The sequence below is a fragment of the Thunnus albacares genome, chromosome 21, assembly GCF_914725855.1.
Source record: "Thunnus albacares chromosome 21, fThuAlb1.1, whole genome shotgun sequence".
Taxonomy (NCBI): domain Eukaryota; kingdom Metazoa; phylum Chordata; class Actinopteri; order Scombriformes; family Scombridae; genus Thunnus; species Thunnus albacares.
This window is the reverse complement of record NC_058126.1, coordinates 9,238,050-9,255,041: the sequence shown is the minus strand read 5'-3', so window position 1 is coordinate 9,255,041 and position 16,992 is coordinate 9,238,050. Positions and strand designations below refer to the sequence as shown.

General features: G+C 41.0%; 1 protein-coding gene across 4 annotated transcripts in view; it reads right to left on the bottom strand.

Annotated features, from left to right (window-relative positions):
- Window positions 1–16,992, bottom strand: part of LOC122972411 (dnaJ homolog subfamily C member 13) — a 32,420-nt gene that overhangs the window by 8,127 nt on the left and 7,301 nt on the right. For 2 of the 4 annotated variants that reach the window (XM_044339498.1, XM_044339501.1), the window contains exons 3-37: window positions 14,165–14,240; window positions 13,610–13,759; window positions 13,117–13,158; window positions 12,789–12,989; window positions 12,470–12,676; window positions 11,648–11,743; window positions 11,324–11,415; window positions 10,900–11,066; window positions 9,668–9,747; window positions 9,383–9,552; window positions 8,374–8,473; window positions 8,150–8,257; window positions 7,891–8,046; window positions 7,724–7,780; window positions 7,477–7,598; window positions 7,220–7,295; window positions 6,918–7,013; window positions 6,665–6,805; window positions 5,558–5,575; window positions 4,445–4,527; window positions 4,033–4,186; window positions 3,768–3,871; window positions 3,506–3,665; window positions 3,332–3,394; window positions 3,142–3,243; window positions 2,764–2,868; window positions 2,270–2,472; window positions 2,013–2,097; window positions 1,731–1,885; window positions 1,503–1,548; window positions 1,244–1,392; window positions 900–1,101; window positions 666–781; window positions 371–449; window positions 147–282 (exon numbers count right to left, since the gene is read on the bottom strand). In XM_044339498.1, the coding sequence (XP_044195433.1) occupies window positions 147–282; window positions 371–449; window positions 666–781; window positions 900–1,101; window positions 1,244–1,392; window positions 1,503–1,548; window positions 1,731–1,885; window positions 2,013–2,097; window positions 2,270–2,472; window positions 2,764–2,868; window positions 3,142–3,243; window positions 3,332–3,394; window positions 3,506–3,665; window positions 3,768–3,871; window positions 4,033–4,186; window positions 4,445–4,527; window positions 5,558–5,575; window positions 6,665–6,805; window positions 6,918–7,013; window positions 7,220–7,295; window positions 7,477–7,598; window positions 7,724–7,780; window positions 7,891–8,046; window positions 8,150–8,257; window positions 8,374–8,473; window positions 9,383–9,552; window positions 9,668–9,747; window positions 10,900–11,066; window positions 11,324–11,415; window positions 11,648–11,743; window positions 12,470–12,676; window positions 12,789–12,989; window positions 13,117–13,158; window positions 13,610–13,759; window positions 14,165–14,240 (4,097 nt within the window). The remainder of the gene's footprint in view (window positions 1–146; window positions 283–370; window positions 450–665; window positions 782–899; window positions 1,102–1,243; window positions 1,393–1,502; window positions 1,549–1,730; window positions 1,886–2,012; window positions 2,098–2,269; window positions 2,473–2,763; window positions 2,869–3,141; window positions 3,244–3,331; window positions 3,395–3,505; window positions 3,666–3,767; window positions 3,872–4,032; window positions 4,187–4,444; window positions 4,528–5,557; window positions 5,576–6,664; window positions 6,806–6,917; window positions 7,014–7,219; window positions 7,296–7,476; window positions 7,599–7,723; window positions 7,781–7,890; window positions 8,047–8,149; window positions 8,258–8,373; window positions 8,474–9,382; window positions 9,553–9,667; window positions 9,748–10,899; window positions 11,067–11,323; window positions 11,416–11,647; window positions 11,744–12,469; window positions 12,677–12,788; window positions 12,990–13,116; window positions 13,159–13,609; window positions 13,760–14,164; window positions 14,241–16,992) is intronic. The other 2 variants (XM_044339499.1, XM_044339500.1) reach the window with 2 other exon arrangements.

The following is a 16,992-nucleotide window of genomic DNA, read 5'->3' as shown; positions in this document are numbered from 1 at the left end:
GTGGTCAGAGGAGTGAGCTTCTACACCAAGCAAGTCATTATCAACTTAATTCACTTTTTTACTGTTATTACTTGTTTCCATCAAGATGTATACAGTGAGAGATGAAGAGCAAAAATGACAGACAGGAAGTTTATCGATCTACATACCTTCTTTGTGTCGGTTAAAGAGGATGCTCTGACTTTTGAGGATGAGGATGATGTTTTCTGGGTCGGGGCCGTCCAGGATTCGTGCAGACTTTGTACAGAGGAACTCGTAGGCCTTGTTAACTTTCTCAAACATGTCCTGAAAGATACAAGAAGTTGATATGAAATATTATGGATATTCTAAGCACTGAGGTACACAGTATGTCAGTAATGATCATACTACACACCCTGCCCTCTGGGTTCTTGTCAGGATGGTACTTCTGTGCCAGTCTGAAGTAAGCTTTCCTGATTTTGCTCTCCTCATGCCTGAAGACAGAAACGCCAAACAGAAAGGCATATTTAATAACAACAACTTAGACACATTTAATAATAGTAATAAAAAAAAGACAAATAATGTATTTCTCACATCCCACTCACTTCTAAAACGGCCACATATCTCATGTTTATTGCTACTAATCACTAAGGATGATTCAGAATTCAAGAGGAATAGTAACAAGTACTAAATAATTAAATGCCACTCACTGCCCCTGTCCTTTGGGGAGGTTGAGGACTTCATAGGCATCATCTACAGACATAGAGGGAGGCTTCTTCTCCACCTCCCTCTTCCAGGCTTCAAGAGTGTCTTTTAGCAGCTTCACCTGTAAGGATAGTGGTGGTGGTGGATTGTTAGAAGAACCCTTAGAAAATACAGGCAGGGCATTGATAAGGAAGTACAAGCATGGATAAATAAGGATAATAAGAAAAAAAGAGACATACAGCATCACGAATAGGCCAGTTGGGGAAGCGGGTGGTGTCACACAGATGTCTGAGGTAGTAGATGTTGCAGAAGAGCTCGTTGTCAAGCTGAGGGAAGCTGATCACAGGAATGGGGCAGTACTGGTAGAGGGCCCGCGTGTTACTCTGCAGCCTGGGGCTGAAGTCAGCTACGTGAGCAGCTATCTTCTCAATCATCATCCGCCTGGAGCAGAGAGTTCAAAGAGACACTATTAAAATTCCCATAAACCAGATGCAGACTTTCATTGCTGCCCTTCTCACTGCAAAATATCTCTACTTTGCCTTTTAAAGCAGACTAATAAGTCATGAAAGAAATGACTTCCTACCTCATCTCGCTGCTCCAAATGGCCTCAGGTGTGTCAAATTCTCCGAGGAATATCTCAGAGAAGCGCTCAGCCTCGTAGTTCTCCAGATAACACACCATGGCTTCAGGTAGCACTGGTCCCAGAACACTACGCTGCACTATGTCCTGACCCTTTGACACAGAGCACAACAATCAAATGTCATTTTTAAAAAGAACATAGGATTCTTAACCAAATGTAATCTTTATGGTAGAAATCTGCATCTAAACTAAACCAACTTTACCTCCTCTGATTTGAAGGCTTGCTTCAGGTGAGTGTACTTCAGGAACCTGCAGGGTTGTCACAGAGGTCAATATTAACAGTACACAAACACACACACGCTACTTGAACCCTTACTTGTGCCAATGTGTAAAAGCCAAGATAAAACTAAATAAAATGTGGGTTTCTGCTGATAACTTTGGCATGTTTATACAAATTATTCATGTGTCATTTGCTTGTGGTGTGTTTTCACCTCGCTACGGGAAGCACATTGGAGCCCGTGTACATCATGATGAAGAAGAAGACCCCTGTTAAGTAGAGGCGCTGCAGATTAGGGTTGTCCTGCATCACCAGGTACATGACATTGGCTACCTTTTCCACCAGGATGGGGTCAAAGGTCAACAGCAGCTGGAGAGAGGACAATGCAGATAAAGGGGAGCCAATCAAAACATAATTTTATTTAATTAAACAATCAACCGAAGCTGCTATGGCAAAAATTTAAAGACAATCAAATCAGAGTCAAACTGTGCAATACCTGGACAATGTGAGGGAGGCAAGCGCTGTCACTGATCATCCTCTTGATCTTAGGCAAAGGACGGATAATGGAATTATCTTGATCCCTGGGAAATAAGAGGATAAGAACGTATCTTACAATGAAGGTCTAATGGCTTTGTGATCTAAGCAAAATGACAACACATATTAGATTGTTTTGACGGAGAAAGAATATTACACTAATACATAAAAGAAAGCTGCACACGTGCTGCCACAGAGACGTTTTGTGTGGTCCCCCACCTGCTGGGGTAGTAGGAGCACATGGTGATGAGCATGTTGAGGATTAGTGTAGCCAGGTCGGACTCATTCATCACCGCCTGTCCTGTGGCCAAGAGGCACCATTTGAGCTGGGGAATGGCCTGCAGGGGGCGCCAGCCGTCCATCCCCTGAGCCCAGCAGCGTGTCTTCGCTGTCAGGACACCCGTGCTCCAAAACTCCTGCATCTAGAGAGGGAAAAATAAAAATACAATTAAGGTTAAATAATTGAATAAAAACACACAAAAAATACTGCAATGACTGGGATAATGCACTGAAAATCAAAACTATATGTACAAACAAGATGTTTATTAAACTATCCAGCAAATGATTACGTTAGAAAGGCATCATTATTTCCTCTTTATTCCATTTTGATAAATTGTTGTTTGCAGGAATTACATTTAACTTTATTTTCAAATTGATTTTACAGTGAAAAGTGGAGTTTTGCTGGTGCTGGACATTTCAAGAAGATCACATACCTCCTCGAAACTGAAAGGTCCTCTTCTTTCCTTGTCTGCGTTACCGAAGTACCACTCCTTCTCACTCTCCCTCTTCATGTCTGGTGATGCTTCCAACACGTTGCTCTGTGGGATTTAAGAAGACCTTTATTTGACACTGTAGACAGATTAATTACATGCAGACCCAGAGTTTAAGATTTGAACACATGGGTCAATGTTAAATTCATTCTCATCAGAGAATTAAAACATCTAGGGGTATATTTACTCTTTCTTTAAAAAAAAAAGAGGTGTAAAATATGGGTGCAGGGAATGGAAATGTATACAAATAGCTGTTGCATCTGAAATGTGACATTCGAGATATATGTTTATATAAAACTAAAGCTACAGCCATGGGTTTACCTGTAGCGGCACAGTGGCTCTGCTGGTATGCAGATGGGCCAAGGTGAGCAGGTCCACCAAGATACGCACTCCATTCGAGTCCATCACCTCCTTCACATTTTTCTGCAGAGCAATGATTATTTAACAAGAGAAAGAAGCGTGAGACATGAACATGCAACTCCAAGAGACACAGATGCTTTGATTAGCTTACCTTGTTGAGAATCAGTTTGTTGAGGAAGAGGATGAGCCTGTCTCTCTCCAGTTTGTCTGTACACTGTAACCACAGAAATGCATTTCCAGGTTGGTAAAATACAGCCAAAATAACAAGCCGGTGTTAATGTCTTAACCATATGAACACTTGTAATGACATTTTGTTTGTACTCACTCGGTCCAACATGCCCACGATGTATTTCGTGTCTGTGAAGGTGCCGATCTCCTCGAAACATTTCCCGTAGACTATTGTTAGCGCCTGCAGGCACAGGCACTTCATTGTGACTTTGGGTGTAAGCAGAAAGCGATGGTAGAGCTCATTGAAGAACTCATATCTAAATGAGCGGAAAGGAGAAGCAAAAAAACATCTTTTAGGATCCAGAGCTGAATTAATACTATCAGTACAGTCGGTTTGGTTTGTTGTACTGTAGTCTTACGATCTCTTGATGACGCTCGACTCTTCGTTTTCATCCTCCTCCAGCAGCAGACGCAGGTAATAATCTCCTATCTTTATCTCATCTGAAAGGCACTCATATTTCACCTGCAAACATATAGAGGCAGAGTATATTTCACAGTTTTAGAATCCATCCAATCCTCCATTCTTCACACCAATTTACAATATACTGCCTATATAAAGCCTAACAAGCCGTTTGATTGTTGTATCACACATTTTTTTTCAACAAATTCTAGCTGAACACAAACCTCAAACTCCTGGTGGTTCCAGGAGATGACGGTGGCATTGCCGAGCTCGCGATCCACGCCGAAGGCACGCATCTCGCCCTCCAGCGCGTCCCGCAGCTCCTCCCTCGTCTTCAGGTTCCAGATGAGGTTGGACCGTGCGTGGTCGAGCTGGAATCTTGAGAAGAGAGAAAAACAGATGAGGATGGCAGAATGAAAAAAGTGGTGGAGTACGTGACCTAACAGTCAAAGGCTTTATTCATTTTTGTCCATCAAAACAACAGAATGTACCATCCTGTCATAGTGTCCCTAAAATACAGCTAAATAACTCTAAACTAGCATTGTGGTTTCTTGGTTAGTGATTCCAAATTCCCAAAAACTTGGAGCTGACTCGGTTAGTTAATGGGTCAAAAAAGCTAGAATGAGGTTGTGGTACCTGTAGTAGAAAAGCTCCCAGTTGGATTCAATCTTTATCCTTTGCCGTCTCTTTCTCAGGATGACAGGCTTTTGATTCGGGTTCTGAAATCAAATGAAAGACACAAAACTATGAAAAACTATCATAATGCACAGCTTCCAACATTTGTCCGTTTTCAGCTTATGGTATGAAGAGAGTTGTGAAGACAAAATGGCGACAACATGACCAACAGTTTACACAAACAACAACAACAACACCAAAATTGAAATGAATGGCACCAGTATGTAAAAAAAAAAAAACAAGGTAACAACAATTGACAATGGAGAAATTAAGAAGAATATTAGAACAAAGAAACAAACAAAAAAAAAACACATGTCGTCATAGCACCCACATAGAAAACAAGGTTATGAAAACACAAAAACCAAAATGGGATCCCAAAATTGGATGCGTTCTGTAATCCTCGCTAGACGATAACAGGCCTTTCCCCCAAGTGTGCACTTAAAATACCGAAATGCTTCTCAGAATTACAATCACATATTCTCATGAATCTGTTGATTCCTGTTGCAAAGAGGATGTGGCTACACAGCATTTACAACCTTTAAAGTTCAGTATGTTATACCACTAGAAAGAAACATTTTTCTCTTTGGTGTCATAAAGTGATGCTGCAATTTCCTGCATAATCAAACATGCTGGTAAGTAATGTAAAATACCATTGAAGAGGCCAGCACAGGTCACCTGGCAAATGTACTTCTGTTTATAGTAATTAAACTGAACTTATGTCTCAAACTTAAATTGGTCATTATTTATTGATGACAAAATGCTGCAGATAGCATCGTTAAGCAACTGAATAATATATAGACAGTACGTCACTGTAGACATCCTGTCTATTATCAGCAGGACAAGAAGAGAATCTTTTATGATCTAATTGTATAACATTGATGAATATTGTTTTGCTATTTTGTAAGGAACTGTTTTCCATTTCACCCAGTTCATTCCGTCCTAAAAGCTCCTGTTAGGTCATTGCCTGGCTGAATTAAAAAACACACCCAACGTATCACATGAAGATGGAAAAATAGTTTGTTGAAAAGAGAGAATATGTAGAGAACGTGGATCCCATTGGTCAGTCCTACTTACCAGGTTATTTCTGTCCTGCTGCATTGTTTGACAGCAGAGAAACCACACAAGACAAGGGGAGGGTGGGGCAGAGACAACACAGAGAGATTATTGTTCCTCCGATCAAACAAAGATGAATCTCAAAAAAAAAAGGGTAACAGGTCACTCGAGTACTAATAAAAAGAGGTTGACATACAAAACTAACACTAAATCCATCAGATTTATTAGCTGAGTATCCACTGTCTATCTATTGCTAACAAATTGGTAACAAACAAGTATACATGCAGCTTGTGGTAAAGACATGAAATGATGGCTGTGATTTGGTAACATTCAGTGAAAGCAAGCCAATCAGACACATGTAATTGATCATCTTAAGCCATTTTGAGTCATTCAATTCAATACCAGTGTAGCCAGAGTAACAGAAAGGGAAGACTGGTTACTTTTGAGGTTACATTATAGCTTTTTTGAAAGTAGATTTGATTTGTGTTTTGTTAAAAAGCCAGAGAGAAGGCAGCAGTGACCAAAAGTTTTGGTCAACAGTCCTGCTGTTGCCAACTTCAACCCGCCTGCACAGGCTGAGTCTCAATCACATTTACTACATGCACACGTGACATTTAGTTCCGACATGTCATCACATTTGCATCCTAATAAAAAGACCTTCAAATTTATACAACATTATGGTCACATTCAACACCAATGATGGCCTCTGGTGCACAGCAAAAATACACCTGTGATGAAAAATATCTGTCATAGCTGAAGAAAAAAATGTGTTAGTCATTTATGAACAAGTGTGCAAGCGATTCAAACAGCGAGGCGTGTATCTTGAAAAAAAAAAAGTGATTTTTAAAATGTGATTTTTATCTGGACATAAACTGCTTCCCCAAGGTCAGGCAGCCTCACAGCTGTCACAAGCTGGCACTGCTCCCCATGCAAAATAGCTGCAGCAATGGAAAAGTATGTTAATAAGTTTGCTTCTGGATTCTGCAGTACTGTTCAGCATCAGCAGGAGGAGCAACTGTTAGAGACACCTGAGCAGACAAAGTGAGCAGCGGTAGCAGTAAGCTTGTGTGATAGATAACAAATAAATCAGCCCTTTTAGTTCCTTTGCAAAGGGAAAGAAATCCTCACCTCCTTCTGGGCTATGCCCATCTTATCTCTCCAGTGCATCAGTACTACATCCGCCTTCTCCTTGGCAAACTTCTCCACCTCTTTGGCTGCTTTGCCTGCTATCCGCTGCCACTCAGGCACCTTGTTTCGGTTGAGCTGGTCCTACAGGAAAGAAAGATAAAACAACAATTACATTTAAAAGATGCCAAATGACTTATCGTGCTTTTTGTTCATTCTGCAAAAATCTACAGTTGAGATGCGTTTGTGCAGATACCGTGGCAATTTTCAAGTTGTCTCGGACGTGCATCCTGTCCACGTCTTTCTCCGGGACTGGGTCAGGACTGTCCAGGTAAGCCAGCAGGCCTGTTGGCTAAGATCAAGGTGAAAGAACAAAGCAAAGTGAAATGGGTAAGGATTTAAACAGGGTTGCTCAGCTGCCAGACAAAAACATTGGCTTATGTCCTGGAATACTTTGCCTCTATTGCTATTGTTAATACTAATAGCTTCTACCATGACTACTGGACAGGCATCAGATATTTGTTTAAAAGTCAGAACTGGGCTGATTTGGAGACTTACCAGTATTCTCTTCAGGAGGTTCATGGCAACAGGGTTCTCTGCTGTCCACAGACCCACCAGATGGCGACTCAGTTGTCTAATGAACAAACAACAGACGCACGTTTTTGAGCCATTTTTTCTTACTTGTCATTTATCAAAGTACAAACACAGTTGATCTGCACAAAAATTAATACACATAATGTAACCAGTATGAAAGATACTATACAAATAAAGTTTGATTGCTACGTAGGTAAGAGTATTAGTGAGTTGGCAGCTACCTGTTGGTCAGCATCCTCTGGTCGGCGCTGATGGTGAACAAAGACGTGTGCAGATGTCTGGGAAGAGCCCCCTCACTCAAAGCCAGTTCTTGCATCTTAGTGGCTATTTCCTTGTCTCCCTCCTAAACATGAACAAACAGGAGTTGCTTATCACAGTAAACCTCGAGCCCTCATGATCATACAATTATCATTAAATTAAATAAACATTCACAACATTGTAGAGCACCAAACCCACAGAAAGGCTTACCTCAATGATGGCCTTCATCACCAGACCAGCTCCCTTAACGATCGCCATAGAGGGATGCTAGAGGTAAGGATAATCACATTACTATCATCATTAGAGCTGAAAGGGTTCATCAAAACAATGTTAAGTTAAAAAAAAAAAAAAAGCCTTTAGCTCCTTAGCTGCCCCACCTGGAAGAGTTTGAACAGTGTGCGTCCGTTGGAGGCGACCATCTCAAGCAGCATGTCAAACTGCTGGCCCTCAGTGGTTTCACTGTAGGGGGCGCAGAGGGCAAACGTTAAGAAGTCCAACAAGGAGCTGATAACCAAAGCTCCTGTTCCATGGTCCTGGGAAAAAAACAAAAAAAGAGAATGTGAGATAAGATTTGGGAAATTGAAAATACTTTTGAAGTTTTTATCCTGAGCTTGTTGAAAATAAAAAGAAATGTACCACATTAGTGATGAATTTTTCAAGGAGGTTTTCCAGGAACTTCTTAGAGGACAGCAGAGAGGCCTTGTTCAGCTGCTCCTGCCTCAGGTCATAGTCGTCGTGCATCGGCTGGAGGGAAAGATGAAAGAGAAAGTCTCAGCCAAACAGCAAGAAGCACATAGATCGATGGAGTTGTTGCGTATTTGTATGTGTATATATAGGGTTGATATTTAGGTGGTACTTACACACATAAGGGCGCAGAGCATGTCTATAGCAGCATGTGTCACACCGTTGTTGTTCCTTTTTAAAGCTTTTACCGTCTTTACTCCCAACTTTTCCCGGAACCTGGAACACACAAACATTACGTTCACAGATTTACCGACACCCTTAAACGCTAAACAAAACTACAACAGCATATAAACCATACAAATACTGTAATATTTAAAGAGGTCTGGGGTTGGATAAGCAAAAAATTTATTGCTTCAAAAGTGGTTTGTCGTTTCTTTCCCTCACCAACTGTCACATCTTTAATTGAACTCTGAAGCGAACATCATAAAAGAAGTTTTCTCTTAAAGCAAAAAATATGTGTGTATTTATAGTGATCTGTGTCTTGTGGTTGTGTGAGGGGAAACACCAAACTACTCCAGCAATGAATCTTTCAGGAAAACCAATTGTGGCTCATTGGCAACTGCACAGGAACAAAGAATAAACAGTAAATACAGTTCCTCTCATACATCTCAGTGACCCGGAAAGACCGTAAGGCTCTCGAATATATGAGATATTCAGGAATGTAAAGAACAGAATGAGCAAAGCAGATAGTGGGAGAGAGATGGAGGCTCAAAAAAAAAAAAAAAAAAAAAAAAAAAAAACGGAGGATGAAATGGCGAGAGTGGAGGGTCAAGACAAATCGAGGCAGACAGCTCGACTGAACAGAGTGAAGTGACATAACCTCCCTTCTGAAGTGCCTGTCTCAAAGCCTGAGATGAAAGCAGAACGCAGATAAAAGAAGAGAGGGTAGATCGACAGCCAGCTAAGACAGACTCTGGAAAAGACCGATAGGATAAGAAATAGAGACAGACAAAGGGCAGACTGAGATGTATGGATTCATATTTACGTTCCATCTGTGAGTCCAGACCCTTGACCAGACCTTGGAATGACAGAGCATGCCTGTTACCAGCAGCTCAACAAAAGTGTACTTTATAGAAATACAAGTAGGGAGGTTACTGTAGAGTGACACATGTGCAGCGTTCTTACTTAGGCAGCTGGGTGAAAGCCTGGAAGCCAGCCTTGGAGGCCACCAAGCGCCGGATGGCCTGGAAATGGCTCTCCAGCTCAGCGTTGAGAGCAGGCAGCTCGGCCTCCTGGGATAAAAGAGCCAGGATCGCATTGTTGATGAGCTTCTCTTTGTTCTCAGAGAAAAGACCCTGAAGAGAAAGAAAAAAGGAGAAGCAGAGAGGGATAAAGACGGGGGGAAATGAGTATGAGTACTGCTTGGGCAGACGGACAGACACAAGTCACATAAGGATTGAACACACTCACATCTTGGGTTACTGCATGAAGCACTCCGCTGTAGGATATGTTAGCGTTGAATCGGAACACTGCGTCTGCAAAGTTTCCATCTAAGCAAAGGAAGAAAGAATGAAAAAAATGAGACAAAACCTCAAAATCTTAACAATACTCAAGAGTTTACAGTCACCCTAGTGGCTCTTTGAGGCTGTACTTAGGTAGAGCAAAGCCCCAGATGAGCCTCTCATGTTTTAACATTACAGTCGTTTCACAGAGATACAGAAAATATATATCTGGAGATCTTAAAACAATCCAGAAGGTCATTTAATAACACTTGCCGCTGTTCTGGAGGCATTTCCAGAACCCTTAAAGACTCTTCTAACCATCCACTTCACAACAAAAAAGCCTTTATACCAGGGTTGCACCTCTTTGTCCCTAATCTAAGCAAAGATGGTAGCTGGAAATGACATGTCTCCTTGTCCAATATACGATTCAAAATCTTATTATCAGTTATGTTGCTATATATTGATGTTTCATTTGATTGATTTTCTGGCTACCTAGATGAGGAAATAAAGCTGCAACTTGAGAAATGGGTTAAAAGATGTTTTTACCTCATACAGTATATTATATTTTTTGTATTGTGATGATTAGAGGTGTTTTTGAGGATTCTGGAAATATCTTCAGATCAGTGTTAAATGGTGAACGACCTTCAGGGTTTTGGATTACAGGTTTGTTTCAAAGTCATATGTAATACAGGAAAGGGACAAACTGGGGCTCAGCTGTGCTCAACGTGCAGCAAATGCTCACACTAACCATGCTTACATGCTGATGTTTAGCAGGTATAATGATTTCTGTGTTTACCAACTTAGTTTAGCAGGTTAGCATGCTAACATTTGCATCACAAAGTACAGCTGAAGGGAAAGTCATTTGTTCTGCAGGTATTTAGACATAAAAAAAAAGAACAAACTGAAATTTTGACTCGATATTGATGCTGAATGAAAAGTCAGAGGATCACCAAAGTCTGAAAGTTAATCCTCTGGGGACCATGAATGTCTGCACAACATTTCATAGCAACCCATCTAATGACAGTTGGTGACATTGTCATCCCTACAGCCATACAACTAGAGTGGCTAAAAAACACAAAGTGGATACCACTGTCCATCAAAATAAAAAAAATAAAATATAAATCTGAGACAATTTGAACACATGATATAAAAATCCAGTAAAACATAATGAATCTCATGAGATCAAGGACTTTGACTCACTGGGAGGTGCTGCAAGGAATTTGAGATGCAGACTCTCCACCTCCTCATCCACGGGCATGCTCAGTAGGCCCCATCTTTGCCCTCGCTGCGTGGGGGCCATCTTGACACAAACGTCCCTGTTGCCTGACGCACGGACTCCATCGAGCAGGCTGGCTAACAGAGAGTCCCTACGGACGCACATAAACAAACAGACTCAGCTAAATACATTACAAATGATCGGTGGTAGAAGAGAGTGCACAAAAACAGGAAAGAGTCAAGGCTATGCAGCGGACACACATGCACGAAAGCAAATTACTCATCTTGTAAATGAGGTAAACAGCACAGAAAAACAATGCAAATGAGTGATGCCAAAAATATAGCCGAATGTTGACCAAACCAACAGGGCTTGTACATAAAGAAGGGTGTACACGTTATGTCTGTGTACCTTTCTGTGGAGGAGAACTTCCTGATTTGGCCTTTGATGAATTCAACTGTAAACACCTGAGGGTTGTCTACGTCACAGATGAGAGCAAATACCTGAAGGGGGATGAGACAAGAGGACAAGAGTGAGAAAAGCGGGGGGGGGGGGGGGGGGGGAGTTCATTCATATCACACAGACGCAGGTGTTTCTGTTCAACCTGTTAACGTGACGTTATGCAGTTCATACATAATGAAACAAAGACAGAATAGTCCAAATGGTTTTTAAGTAAAAAAAATGTTTCAGTCTGAAATTTTCATGACTGGATGTAAGTTTAATGATGAAGCTCACCTCTCCGAAGGGTTTGATGGTGACTATGTTGTATGAAGCCGGGTCTCTCTCCACCAGACATGTCTCCGTCAGGGCCAGGATACGCTTAACAGGTTCCTGGAAGAGAGCAAGACGAAGCATAAAGATCAATGATAATACTGACAAATGACTCGTAAGACCATAAGCTGAAATAAATATAAAAATAATATATACACTGTGGGAGCAGAGGTAGGCGATGAAACTGTGGATACTGCATGATTCTGGCTATTTTAGATTTCCTAGACACTGTTAATGACTGCAGATGAAATATTAAGTAAGTAATTACCATCCAATTCATCACAGTACGGGGTGTCACCAATCATTGATTACACAAAGGATCCACATACTTTTTCACACACATTTTCCTTTTGAACACCAGATAAGAGTGAGCACCTCAGTCTGACAATTTAATAATAATATAATACATGTAAACATTAAAATTAAGTGTATTTGAGACAATTTCACACCACTAATGATTATTCTGTAACCACAAATATATTGTTAAAGAAAAAAATATCAAAGGAAATAACATAAGGTACATTTAGTATCACCATATTAATAGTAAAATATGAATAGCGAAGCATTAGCTTCTGTATTACTATACTGTAAGTGCCAGTGAGCTATGATTTTCTAATAACTATTAAAAAACATCATCAATATTTATGTTTTTTTAAGGATCCATGGATGTGCTGATGACATTAAATGAAATCTGATGTTGCCTCGCTGTTGAAAATAGAGTGTCATTATCATACAAAGAAATTCGTTAAGAGTGGGTCACTGAGAAGAATAACGAGAGGCTCTGACCGGGTGGCGAGGGGTGATCTTCTGCACCACGAACTCAGCCAGCGAAGTGATGCTCTCGTCTGAGCTGTACTTCCCCAACCTGCCCGTCACAAAATCCTCGAAGGTCAGGGCCTCCTTCCTCAGTCGTAGCATAATGCCGATGAAGTTCCCAGCATGCTCGATGGCGCAGCGGATGATATCATCCCGGTGCTCGGAGGCAAACAGATGCTGAGAGAAAGAAGAGAAGCAACGAGAGAGAGAGAGGGGGGAAAATAAATCTAAATAAATCTTTTTTTACTACAACACATAACAGACACGCTTCAACTCTGCGAATACATACGAGCCTGCTGAAGCCGCCATAAAGGATGCAGAATCCTCCCTGGTAATCAGAGAGCTCCACGAAGCCCTCGATGTTGCGGTAGTCATAGGAACAAACCACCCGGTTGGTGTGAGGGTCGATCTGGTCGATGCCGCCCGGAGTCACCTCTAAACTCACGGACTTCCGCGTGTCACTCCAGTGGTGCTTGTAGCAGTTGTAACGCTGCAGATGTGGGCGTACGTGTTGTGAGCCATTCATTTTGGTGTCACAGTGGCAAATATACTGTTTATTTAAATTAGTAATTTGCACCCCCCCCCCAATTCATATCTTTATAGGTCTCAGTACTTACCCTGCCAGTTATCTTTCCCTCTGAAAACTCTGTTCTGAATCTCTGAGAGAGACAAACAAAAGAGTCAGCTGTTAAACCATCACTGTGTAACAGTTATGATGCAATGTCTTCATTGCATGATTACGAGTACGTTTAATTGGTTCAATGGGGAAATACCCGTCCTGATTGCAGTTTCGAAACACATCAAAATGAGTTTATTTCTTCACAATAACACACTATCTGCTGATTCACATTTGTGGTAAACACCTACATACAGTCTAAAGGCCTGTGATTTGCAAACACTGTGTTCCCAGCTCTCAGTGTTTTGTACATTAGGTGACTTTGCAGTGATTTTTTTTTTAAAACAACACAGCAAAATCTGCAGTCATGACTCAACTAGAAAACACGAATAAGCTGCATCTATCCAACAGGATCCGAGACCCTGTTAATAAAAATGTGCACGAGGTCTGTTTAATCACTGTGAAGCGTTGCAGCTGTGACTGTTCCTCCTCACCAGTGCTTCTGTGAGCAGCTCTGTCCGATGCTCTGTTGAGAACTTGAGCGTTTCCGACTTCTTGCCGCTGCCTTTGCGGAATGTGAGGCTGAACTCTGTTCCCTGACCTTTTCCTACCGGACCGATACCACAAATGTCCCCATAAGGCCACTAGCAACACAAAGATAAATATATTGTTATTGTCACACACAAGCATTTAAAACATAAAAAAAACATATACATACAAACATAAAACAGCAATCGGTGTAGTTATTCCTTTAAAAGTAACCATGAGGCTATTTTCACTTATTAACCACACAGGATTATGACATGTTTCATGTTGTATTCAGTGTTAAGTGTTGTATGTTCACTGCAGTGCTGAAAGCACAAGAAGTTAAAAGCATTGGCTTTCAGTAAAAGTGCAATGCGCTTCAAATGGATTTTCAATAGTCACATGGAGCCAAGAACAGCACATCCCACAAGGACCTGTGAGGCGCTGATAGCTGCAGTATAGAGGAGTTTCCTGAATGACACAGGACTTAACGTCCATCCGTAACAGGCTGCGTACATACTGACCTGATTTGTTACTTCTAGCGTGGTAGGGTTGTAAGTGGTAATGCCATGGGTTCCCACTGAGAAGACTCGCTTGTACCTGGAACACAGAGAGACGGGATGAGTCAGAAAACGCCTTCCCTTCTCCGACTGTACAAGAAATCAACACCTACAACAGCCCAGGCAGTCACATGACATTATGTGGGAAACAGGGTGAATGTGTGACAATCTTTCAAACATGTGTGGGTTAGCTGAAGCAAAACTAACAGATCCAGACAACGCCCTAAACATCACTCGATTAATTGTCATCTCAAGATTTTCTCATTTGCCAAATATATCTCATGACAGCAGGTGCGTTCGCCGCCCCCGCTGAGGCCCTCTTTGAACCGATGATGAGTCAAGGTGACATCACTGTGGCTTATTTACCTGATGATATCATCCACATCCAGGTTTGTTATGTCATTTTCCTGACATTTTTATGAGCCAACAGTTGAGATAATGTACAGGCAGGGTAAAAAAAAAAAAAAAGATGTTGAGAAAAGATTACCAACTGCCAGTGTCACAGCTGCAAAAGCCAGCCAGTGAGACGAAGTGAATGTGAAACGTGTGGCCCTAATTTGTGCCACTACCGTTCAGCGTAGACATGTGACACCAGACTGAAGTATTGCAGCCATGATTTCTAAATATATTTCCTGCTCCTATTATTCCCGGCTGTAACTACTACTATGTATTATCGTTATGTCCGTGAATGAATTTAAAATGAAATGACACAACTTCTAGTGGGTTGGCAGCTCTGTACTGAGTCACTCTCTGACACTGAGACAAGTAACACTGATTCTTGGGAACCGGTACGAGAGCGGGGCTTTCTCGCATAGTAAGGAGGAAGTGTGAAATTCGATTTTGCCAATGTTTCTGCATGTTACAGTGAGTGAGTCTCTGTGCGCGCACACAGGCTTGATCACTGTGTGGTCTGGTGAAAGTTGAAGCCTTGCATGCAGCTCTAAGATCTGTCCGATCTAGACTTCAATATCTCAACGATTGTGCAGACATTTATGGTTCCCAGAGGTTGAATCCTACTAACTTTGAACTTTCTCTGACTCATAACACTTTGTTTGGTGTTTCATTTGAAAGTGGGTCATTTTGAGGTTATGTTTATTAAAATAATGTATTGAGATTTAGGGAAAAGTTAGTAGGAAGTGTTAAATTTAAGGTTAAATGTAAAAAAAATGTAATGTATCAGATAAAACATACAGTGGTACATGTGTGTTTGTCTGTGTACAACATGTTCCTTTCACATCATCATTGCACCTTCCCACTGAACATGCTGACTTAGCTTCTCTGTCTTTTTTTTTTTTTTTTTTTTTTTTTTTTACACATCCTCATAAGGCCTTCACAACATTAAGTGGCCTGGTGAAGTTACCATTTAGGCAGCTAGTTCCATCAAAACGCAGAGTAAAGGGAAGTCAAATTGAGAGGTTACTTCCGCACGATGCATTTGTACTTGTATACGGAGTACATGACACAAACACCAACAGACAGGACAGACAAGAGGCCCGGGGCAAGGCCGAAGTGGAATATTAGGTTCAGGCACGTCACACAGTCAGTCTCCCTCCTTCTCCACAATTACACAATTGTCATGTCCTTTTTATGTATCTTACTTATTAAAAAGCTAAAACAAATAAACTCAAACCATCTCTAATCACACAGAGATTTCTTATCCACTATTCTGTCTCCTTGGGCCCAAAGTCTGAGACCACAACTCTGTCTTGCTCCGAGGGTGCTGCCTCTTTAGATGTCTTGACCTTGTTGCTAAATGGCTGGTTTAACTGGGTGTCAGCACAACCCTGGTTAATTATTCATTCTCTGTAGGCTGATTTTTTATTTTTTTTTATTTTATCTCAGCACACAGGGAATATTAGCCCCTCTATGGTCAGTGTAATGTAAGGCTAACAATGCAACATTTTACATTTTTACTGTAAGTCTCTTCCTTTGTGACAATATCAAATTCTCCACCGCAAAACCAGTCACTTAGATTGTGTCGACGTTTTGGAAATTCGACATAGCTGTGATCAGCGTTTGATGATGTGTATGAAGAAGTCTCATTTCCTGTCTGTTTTAATGAAACACTCCCTTGAGTTACTAAGTTAACGACCCATTTCTCGCTTTTTTTACACACATACTATATTTAATACTCTGATTTTCAACATTGAATAGAAGCAAGCGGAGTCGGTCTTTGAACGGAGCACGAGCATGTTTAACCGCATAATCATAAAAAACATTCCTTTGAAAGAAAATCAGAAAGTGCTAAAATGAGAGACGTTTTCTGACTCAGACAAGCTAATTACACTACAAGAGGCAATGGACTAAGTGCCTCTCTAACCAACTTCATAATCAAGTGATGCGGTGATAAGTAGAGCAGCTGGAGGTTTGACCATACATGGAGAAGACAAAGCGTCCTGCTATGAGTAATACCTGCATTTAGGATGGTGCGGTGAGTTAAAATAAAAGCTTAGTTAGGAGGTAAATAGAAATTTAAATATCCATAACAGTGTTTTTTGCATGTTCTTCTACAAATCGCGTATCCTTGATATCACTGCTGACCATTGTATAACTCAATCTGCTGTGGTTTACATTTCCATTCACACAAAGATATGAAAATCGGCTAGCAGAGACTTGAACCCACAGTCACGTGGTCAAACGATTTTCAGTGCAGTTTGCTTTAAAAAAAAAAAAAGTCTCCACTGAATTATCACGCAGCAGTCAGATAGATTTATCATAAATAAAAAGGTAGACATGATGTCCACAACTGTGGATGAGCCGTTTATTTCCACACAGCACCGGTATGAATGGAA